At 41.6% G+C, this 9,840-nt stretch overlaps 1 protein-coding gene across 1 annotated transcript; it reads right to left on the reverse strand.

Annotated features, from left to right (window-relative positions):
* Positions 1-524: 524 nt before the first annotated feature.
* On the reverse strand, positions 525-1,697 carry LOC128668206 (uncharacterized). The gene has a single exon (XM_053740578.1). It carries the CDS (start codon positions 1,695-1,697, stop codon positions 525-527), a length of 1,173 nt encoding a protein of 390 aa, XP_053596553.1.
* Between the last annotated feature and the right edge of the window lie 8,143 nt (positions 1,698-9,840).

The following is a 9,840-nucleotide window of genomic DNA, read 5'->3' on the forward strand; positions in this document are numbered from 1 at the left end:
TTCTCACGTTCGAAATTTGGTGGCCTTGAAAAAGGCCGTTGGGTTCTTGAGAAAGACCGTTTGAGAGATAGACGTTGAAGCTGGAGACGGCGATGTGAGTTGACTGCTGGTTCTTAGAAGAACCGTTTGGTTTGCTAGAGAAGTCTAGCTGGATACCCTGAGGTCTCGTTAAGTTGAAAAGTTCTTGCAAGACTAGCCCTGAGACGAGCTAGTCAGAACTTGACGAGGGAGTTCTAAAAAGAACTGATGGTGTTGAGATGCAGCTGGAGAATATTCAAGCCTTGCTCGCTTGAATATTTGTTGTATATCGCTGATAGCCTTGCTCGCTATCTGAAGAGTATTCATCACAGTAGGACTGATCAGAATGAAATACGCTGCCGCTCTCAGATCACCTTCTTTTATACTCGAGAGTCCGGCTTCTAGAATGTTCTCGACGGAGTGGGAGACATCGGTATCTGCGCTCCAATGAGATGGCTGGCTTTCAAAGAGAAGGGGAAAAGTTAAGCGCTGGCCAATGAGAAGTCTTAGCTGAGTGTGAAGGGGGTCGAGTTAACTCCTATTGGTCGTTCGCGTACTGAGAGCGAGCAGTCTCTCTCATGGTCCGTGCGAAGTTGATGAGCCATGGAATCTCTCCATGGTCCGCGTAAAGTTGATGACTTAATTTCGAAAATTCCCCCCCCCCCCCCCCCCCCAATTCCGCAACCTTGTGAGGAATTAGAATCTTCTTCTTGTGAGTCGTCTTGATGAGGTGAGATTGGCAACGGAGCGAGCTTGACTATCGGTCGAGTAAGAGTCGAAGTAGCTGTTTTGACGGTTACTACTCGACACAATCCATCACTACCAGGATGAAGCTGAATGACTCGAGCGAAAGGCCACTTTGATGGTGGAAGTCGCTCATCAGTGAGAAGTTCTAATGAGCCAACTTGAATGTTGTCTTGAGTCTTCTGCCATTTGGAGATTGACTGATGAGCTTGAAGGCATTCCGTTGACCACCTATCCCAAAACGTCTGAAACCTTTTTTGAATTCGTTCGAAATAAGAAATTCTTGATTCTGGTACGGAGGATAATGATGCTTCGGGTATTGTAGTCAAAGCTTCTCCGCGAATGAAATGTCCTGGCGTTAAGGCTGAGATGTCGTCCGGATCGTCTGATAGCGCACTGAGCGGTCGTGAGTTAAGTACTGCTTCTACTTGTGCAAGAAAGGTTAAGAAGTCTTCAAAAGTGAGAAGAGTGTCTGAGATGGTTCGTTGAAGATGATGTTTTACAGACTTGACTGCTGCTTCCCACTTTCCACCCATATGAGGCGCACCAGGTGGATTGAAAATCCACTTTGTGCCATCGTTTGCGAGAATCCGTTGAAGCTCTTGAGATTCCTTTGTTGATTGTCGAAATAGGTCTTTTAGCATAGCATCAGCACCTTTAAAATTTGTACTACAGTCACTTCGAAGAGTTTTACAGATTCCACGACGACTGGTGAAACGTCGAAGGGCTTTGAGAAATCCTTCTGCTGAGTAGTCTGAAACCGCTTCTAAATGAATAGCTGACCTGGTGAAACACACAAAGACTGCGATCCAGCCTTTGAAGCTTTTTGCACCTCGACCTTGAAATGTCTTTAATGAGATAGGACCCGCGTAATCTACTCCAGTATGCTCAAAGACTAGAGATGGAGTTACTCGAGAGGTCGGAAGCGGCGCCATGAGTTGTTGAGCTCGAACTCAACGTATTCGAGCACACACGAGGCATCGTTGAATGAATGATTTGATGGGAGCTGGGCCACCGATGATCCAGCAAGTCTTTCTGACGTAAGATAGAGTTAACTGAGTACCACCATGAAGGGTTTTAGAGTGAGCATCTGCGATGATTAGATCTGAGAGCCTGCTGTGCCGGGGCAGTATAGCTGGGTGTTTGCTGTCCGCCGACAGTTGAGAATTCTGGAGACGACCTCCAACTCGCAATATACCAGTGCGGTCAACCATTGCCGTCAGTCGAGAAAGAACATGATTTTTGTGAAGTCCCTTGCCAGCGTGTATAGTTTTGATTTCAGCAGAGAAGTATGCCCGTTGCGTCTCCCGTATCCAGAACAGCTTTGCAGCTTCTAAGTCAGCTGGATTAATTGGTGAGATGGCTAAACTAGCATTTGGTACCCGTTTAAATCTGGAGATGGCTCGCTGACAAATTGCCGTGATTTTAAGCAACTTAGAAAGGCCTTTATTGAAGGATTTGACTTGAGGTAAGTCAATAAGATCCCATAATACTGGCTGAGACGTTACTGAAAGTGAAACGCCTGGTCTTTCTTCCAAATCATGTTCTGGAGATGGTGCAACCGCTGATGGCCAAAATTCTGGAGATTGCGAGAGCCATGGTGGCCCAGTCTAGCATAACACGTGCTCAATAAGTTGGGAAGCGCTTAAGCTCCGAGAAGCACAATCTGCTGGGTTGAGTTTTCCTGATGTGAATCTCCAATGAGCATTTGGAGTAGCTTCGTGAATGGCTGATACTCGATTGCCCACAAACTCTTTCCATCTCATTGGATTGTTTTTCACCCATGCAAGGGTAACCGAGGAGTCTGTCTATAAGAATACTGGCACATCATTGAGATTGAGAGTCTTCTGAGTATGTTTTACGAGGTTTGCAAGTAGAGCAGCCGCTGATAATTCCAATGTTGGAATAGTGAGACGTTTAAGAGGTGCGACCTTGGTTTTTGAACAGACTAAGGTGACGACTGATGAGTAGTCTGAATCTGTTATTCTGAGGTAAACTGCTGCTGCCATTGCTAACTGAGACGCGTCTGAGAACCTATGAATTTGTATTGAATAGGCTTGAGAGTGCAAGTGTAACCACCGGGGTATCTTGATTGTCGATAGTGTCTTGAGATCGTCTCTGAATTTATCCCATTGGTGAATTATTTCAGGCGTTAGTGTGTCGTCCCAACCAATCTTTTTCAGCCAAAGTTGTTGCATCAGAATTTTTGCTCTAATAACAACTGGAGATATGAGTCCAAGTAGATCAAAGAGTTGTGCCACCTCGGAGAGAATGGCGCGTTTGGTAATGGCTTGTTTGAATGAGATGTTCCCTTGAAACGAGAAGATGTCTTCATGAGGGTGCCATGTGATACCTAGTATCTTTGAGGTGAGATCTTCGAAAGTATGAACAGCAGGAGCTGCTTGAGTTGAGGTACTTGGTGGTGAAAATTGAGGATGATTGCTTTTCCACTTGTCAAGTGGTAAGCAAGCTGAGAGGCACATGTTATTTAATTGCGTAGCAATATTCTTGAGTTGTTCGAGAGTTTCTGAGCCACCTGACATGTCATCGACGTAACTGCCTTTGAAAATTGTATCGACTGCATGTGGGTAGTTAGGGCCTTCATCAGCTACTAATTGCTTCAGTACTCAACAAGCAAGATATGGAGCTGACCGTGTACCATACGTGACGGTAGTTAGTTGATAGGCTCGAACACTGGAGTCTTGGTTTACCCAGAGAATACGCTAAAGGTCCCAACCATCTTTCTCAACTTTAATTTGACGGAACATCTTGACTATGTCCGTAATGAAAATGTATTTGTGTTGTCTGATGTAGAGCAAGACGTCGAAAATGTCAGACTGAGTTTTAGGACCTGTATGCATAATGTCATTGAGTGAGACTTGAGATGACGTTTTGCTGGATCCATTAAAGACTACTCTGAGCTTTGTTGAGGTGCTCTGCTCACGTAGTACTTCATGATGCGGAAGATAATACGTATGAGGAGGCTCTAGAGCGTTCAACGGTACAGCAACCATATGTCCGAGGTCTTCATACTCTTGAAGAAACTTGATGTATCGTTCTTTAAGAGTTGCATCTGAGGAGAATCGTTTGAGAAGACATTGAAGGCATCGTTGCGCAGTTAACTTGGAATTACCCAATCGTGATACGTTTGAATTGAGAGGTAGTCATACAACGTAGCGACCAGCATTGTCTCGATAATGCGTAGCAGTGAAGTGTTCTTCACATTCTGACTCCGCTAGATTTAGTTGTGGCTCTGATATAGTTGGGACTTCCTCTTGTACCCAAAATTATGTAAGAGTATCTTGTAGATCCTCATTACTAGTCAGATGAGAAGATCGCAGAGGCTTCGTCTTAGACTCCGTAGATGTTTGACCCAGAACTGCCCATCCAAAAATAGTATGCATAGCCATGGGTTCCGAAGTACCTCTCATGACTAAAGGAGATGATCTGAGTATGCTTCTGAGATTGTCTGCACCAATGAGGATGTCAACTGGACCTGGTGTTAGGAAGTCTGGATCAGCTAGTTCTAATTTGTTGATGTGATACCAGTCTTGGTTAGTAACCACTACTGATGGAATGTGAGTGGTAATACGAGGTAATATATGAGCGTTCAATTGTACCTGAGAGTGCGAATGTGTGGATTGTAGATTGAGTATAGCTAGGCCTTGAGTATGCCGGGTGAGGTGCTACCAACTTCTAGTATTGAAATTGCTGCTAGCCTTCTGAGAAGTCCAAACTTATTGACTAGTGTTGAAGAAACTAGTGTTAGTTCAGAGCCTGGGTCTAGGAGGACACGAGCTTGATGTTGAGTGTTGTCTGGTGATATGACGACTACTTTGCAAGTAGCTAGTAGCACTGCTGTTCGTGATTGAACTGTTGACATTGGACGAGAAGTCCTTTTTCTATTTGTTTGAGAAGTCAAGTCTGTAACTGACTGAGATGTCTGCCTTTGAATCGATTGAGAAGTCGGTTGTTGAATTGTTTGAGATATCTGTTCCTGATAAATTATTTGAGAAGTCTCAGAGACAGTAGATGAAATGGTGAATTCAGTCTGAGTGGACGCGTTACACTTTCTTTCGAGAAGTCGACGAAGGCTCCGAGAAGTCCTACCTAACCTTCATTGTGGTTGAGCTGTGCTGGTAGTAGCTGGAGTAGAATCTTGTGGAGATTCTGAGGTGACTTGAGTGGCTGGTGTGGGATTTTGATGAAGAAGCGTGTGGTGTCTCTCCTCACAAATCTTACAGCCTTTGGGGATCTCGCATTTGCGCAGATTATGCCTGCCAAGACAATTGTAGCATAGTCGCTCTCTGCGGACTGTTTCCATCTTGTCATTATAGCTGAGTTGGCTGAATGCTGGACAGAAGGCTATGTAGTGTGCTTTAGAACAAGCACTACAATAATTGTTCAAGTTTGGCTTGAAGGTCTGAGAAGACGTTAATGAGTGAGAAGACTGTTGTGGAGCAGACTGATCTAGATGAACGCAGGCTGGAGGAGTTCGCTGAGATGCCTGAGAGTAACTTGTTCTGACTGGCGTTGATGAGACGGTCTTGACGGGAGGTGTCTTCTTCGGAGATAGCTGACTCTCCATGCTCTCCAGAGCTCTGGCAGAACCCGTTAGAAATGACTTGAGTTGCTCGTAACTTGGGGATTCAGTGCTGGAACCCAAATGAATCTCCTAAGCCTCCCGAGTACGGACATCAAGCAATTGTACGATGTCGTGCACAATGAGATCATCCCAGGTGCTAGTGGGGCAGCCAAGTGCTTTCAGAGCATTTAAACACTCTGAAACTGTGGTTAGGATGTAGTTCAACTCCTTGGCTGATCGCTGTTCCATTTTCTGCAGGGCCCGTAATTTAATAAGATGAGCAGTCTTGAGCAGCCTCTTGTTCTCGTATCGTGCGGTAAGCGTGTCCCATGCTGATGCAAACGAATCTGCTGAGATCTTAAGGTTGGCTATTAAACTAGCCGCGTCTCCTTCCAGACTTGCGCAGAGATAATGCATTTCCTCAACTGCAGAGATGGATGGATTCTCTCCGACAAGTGAGACGAAAAGATTTTGAAAATGCCGCCATTCAGAGAAGCTCCCAGAGAATTTTGGAATGGAGATGCCTGATAGAGATGGTCGGTGATGAGAAGCTCCGTGAATGCTTAGGTCAGCTAAAGAGTTACCAGCTGGCGGTTCCGTTGCTTCCAATTCGGCAATGCGAGTCGAGAGAGCGGCCTCGGAGAGTACATATGCCTTCATTGCTTGGTCATACCACTTGTTCTTAAAGTAGTCATGGTCTAAAGAGACGTCGGATTTCGATGAGACTAGCTTCTCGTGGTCTGCTTCGAGTTTCTCCCAGTTACCTTTGAGCATGTTGAGTTTTGCCCTGGCAGCATGAATATTAATCGCTGAGATGACGTTGGACTCGACTCCGGTTGCTAGCTCTGTGATGTAGATGAAACGACCCTCCTGGAGCTTCAATCTACCCGATGAGTTGGCCATGATAAGATGACGATGAAGGTTTCAATCAATCTAAACCCCCCGCAGCACTCCGTGCTCCGCAATGCGTTGAGCTTAGACTGATCGATCACTTGTAGATACCTTGGCCTCTTGACGTTGTAGTTAAATTCAACTTCAATATAAAGAGATCCGGCTCGAAGGACCAAAAAATGTTCAACGAGTAGTCAGCCGGTAGAACTTTATATTGAAGCGAATTCTCACGTTCGAAGTTTAATGGCCTTGAAAAAGGCCGTTGGGTTCTTGAGAAAGACCGTTTGAGAGATAGACGTTGAAGCTGGAGACGGCGATGTGAGTTGACTGCTGGTTCTTAGAAGAACCGTTTGGTTTGCTAGAGAAGTCTAGCTGGAGACCCTGAGATCTCGTTAAGTTGAAGAGTTCTTGCAAGACTAGCCCTGAGACGAGCTAGTCAGAACTTGACGAGGAAGTTCTAAAAAGAACTGATGGTGTTGAGATGCAGCTGGAGAATATTCAAGCCTTGCTCGCTTGAATATTTGTTGTATATCGCTGATAGCCTTGCTCGCTATCTGAAGAGTATTCATCACAGTAGGACTGATCAGAATGAAATACGCTGCCGCTCTCAGATCACCTTCTTTTATACCCGAGAGTCCGGCTTCTAGAATGTTCTCGACGAAGTGGGAGACATCGGTATCTGCGCTCCAATGAGATGGCTGGCTTTCAAAGAGAAGGAGAAAAGTCAAGCGCTGGCCAATGAGAAGTCTTAGCTGAGTGTGAAGGGGGTCGAGTTAACTCCTATTGGTCGTTCGCGTACTGAGAGCGAGCAGTCTTTCTCATGGTCCGTGCGAAGTTGATGAACTATGGAATCTCTCCATGGTCCACGTAAAGTTGATGACTTAATTTCGAACAATACATCTGATCGTTAATGGTGGCGGTAAATTCGATCAACTTGTTGTCATCAAAATGTGACAACAAGTTATTTTAGTGGGTAGATGTCAACTTATCATCAGTTTTGACGACCAGAATGCATGTAAATTTTTTGATAATTCAATTAAAATAATAATTAATTATAAAAAGTTAAACTATTTTCTAGGTTATAAGAATGTAAACAATTACTTAATATCTTTAAGAATAAAAAGAAAAGGGGGAAGAAAATAGAGAAAAAGTAGAAGTACATCAAGTTCAATTTTATTAATTACTTAAAAATCCAATTTTTTAAAATTATTACATTTTCCAGAGCACACAAGTAATTATTGTTGTTCAATTTACAATGATATTCACAAAAATTACTGTTCAATAATTTTATATTTTTTAACGCGGGAACTTTAAAATCATCTAAATCAATTACAATTTTTTCGCTTTCAATTAAATCTTGGATCCATAATTTTTTCTTAAAACCTTTTACATAAATATATTTGTAATTATAAGTGACATGTTCAATTGTTCCTTTTAGCTTCAAATATTGCGTTTTTCCAGCATCCCAGGTAATTCCAAGATGATTATATGTTACCTAGGTATTCAAGCGTTGACACATGTGATAATAATGTCCAATCACAAGGTGGTTTGAATAACGTACATGACATTTCTGCAACACCATCAATTTTATGTTGAACTGTAATTGAAGCAAGTTCTTTTACAATAAACTGATTGTGTGAGCCTTCAAATCCTTGCACGTCTGTTATCATTTCCATTTTGATAGCTCATATTTCGACAACAGACAATGAATCACTGAATAATTAAAAAATTCAGCGCAGCTATTTATTATTATCCCCCACCACACTTTTTTTAAATTAATTACATTTTAATTTTATTGGTTAATTTTAAAACTGCGCAGTAGAAAGTTCGAGAAGATCTATTTTTAGACTGATGACTCATCCATGTGCCAGAAAAAACTCGATTTCTTTGTTTGATTTTCAAACTGCGTATTAGGTGACGTCATACCATTTATCGCGCCATCTAGCGTTTTAGGTTATGTTATCACGTTATTCTAGGGGATTTCACTACTTTTTGTTTGGTAATGTTGGTACTTTTGGGGCGACTATTTTTACGGCGTCATTTATGACATCACAGGTTGTTCTGGAACTTTCTACTGCGCAGTTGATGCGCCGTTTCCCACCTATAAAAGAGGCGCGTGAGACCATACTCCACACAAAAGAAGTACGAGTCTCTGAATAAAATACGAATCTCTGCTCAAATATTCTCTGACGTTCACTGTGTTAAAGTTTTTGTGAAGTTCTCTGTGAAGTTCTCTACGGTTTTTTAAATAATTTTTTTACAAAAAATTATAAACAATTTTTAGTTTAAGTGAAGTGCATAGACATTATTTTTAGTGCAACTGACATTTATTAGTTTTAATTTTTGTGCAACTGACACTTATTAGTTTTTAATTTTTTTGTGCAAGCGACACTTATTAGTTTTTAATTTTTTTTGTGCAACTGACACTTATTAGTTTTAATTTTTTGTGCAACTGACACTCGTTAATTTTTTTTTTTATTTTTTTTTTTAGTGCAAAAGACACATTTTTTTTTGAACTATTGATAAAAAAAACATTATTTAAAAAAAAATGGCGCGATTAGTTGATGCACTTCACGGTTTGGTGAATTCTGTTGCACAATCATACAATGATTTACAGTTAGACTCAGTGAATGAAGAACATTGTAAGAGGTGCTATCAGGTGTGTGTTGAGACAATTGAATATTTCAAGATTATTTTGGCAGATCCACAATCGAGTGTTCAAATTAAGAGAAGCGTTCAAGCAAGTATAGTGCTTTTGTGCTGGTGTGGCGATTTTTACCACCGGGTAGCAAGTCTACTAAATTATGTACAACACTGTATGATAAAAATAAATATATAATTAATTGTGAAAATTTAAAACAATGTTTAGGTTTAGGAATGCAGTTGGAAAAAATTCATTGCGTACTTAAATTTGAGCAATCCCCATGGCTAAAGACATACATCGACAAAAATACAGACTGTAGGAAGGCTGCCCAAAATGAGTTTGAGAAGAATTTCTTCAAACTCATGAATAACGCAGTCTTCGGTAAGACTATGGAGAATGTTAGGAAACACAAAGATGTTCAATTGGTTACTAGATGGTCTGGTCGATATGGTGCATCAGACTTTATTTGTAAACCTAACTTCCATAGTCTTACTATCTTTGACAAAGACATGGTTATAGTGGAAATGAAAACAACCCAGGTATATTTTGATAAACCTATTTACACTGGGTTCACGATTCTAGATCTATCAAAGACATTTATCTATGATTTCCACTATAACGATGTCAAACAGAACTTGACAAATCAACAATTTAAGTTGATGTACACGGACACTGACAGTTTAATTTACCACTTTATAGTACCAGACATCTACGAAATCATGAAACGTGATATTTCAAAATTGGATACATCGGATTACCCCCCTCAAAATTCGTACAATATGCCGCTTCTCAACAAGAAGGTCCCAGGTCTGATAAAGGTGAGAATAATGAGAAAATTATGACCCATTCCACCGGACTTAGGGCCAAACTATTTGCATACAAAATTATAAATGATTGCAACACTAAAAAACGAGCAAAGGGGATCAAAGGTCCGACGTTGCGAACTATCACGTTTAAA

This window comes from Microplitis demolitor, chromosome 1 (genome assembly GCF_026212275.2).
Source record: "Microplitis demolitor isolate Queensland-Clemson2020A chromosome 1, iyMicDemo2.1a, whole genome shotgun sequence".
NCBI lineage: Eukaryota > Metazoa > Arthropoda > Insecta > Hymenoptera > Braconidae > Microplitis > Microplitis demolitor.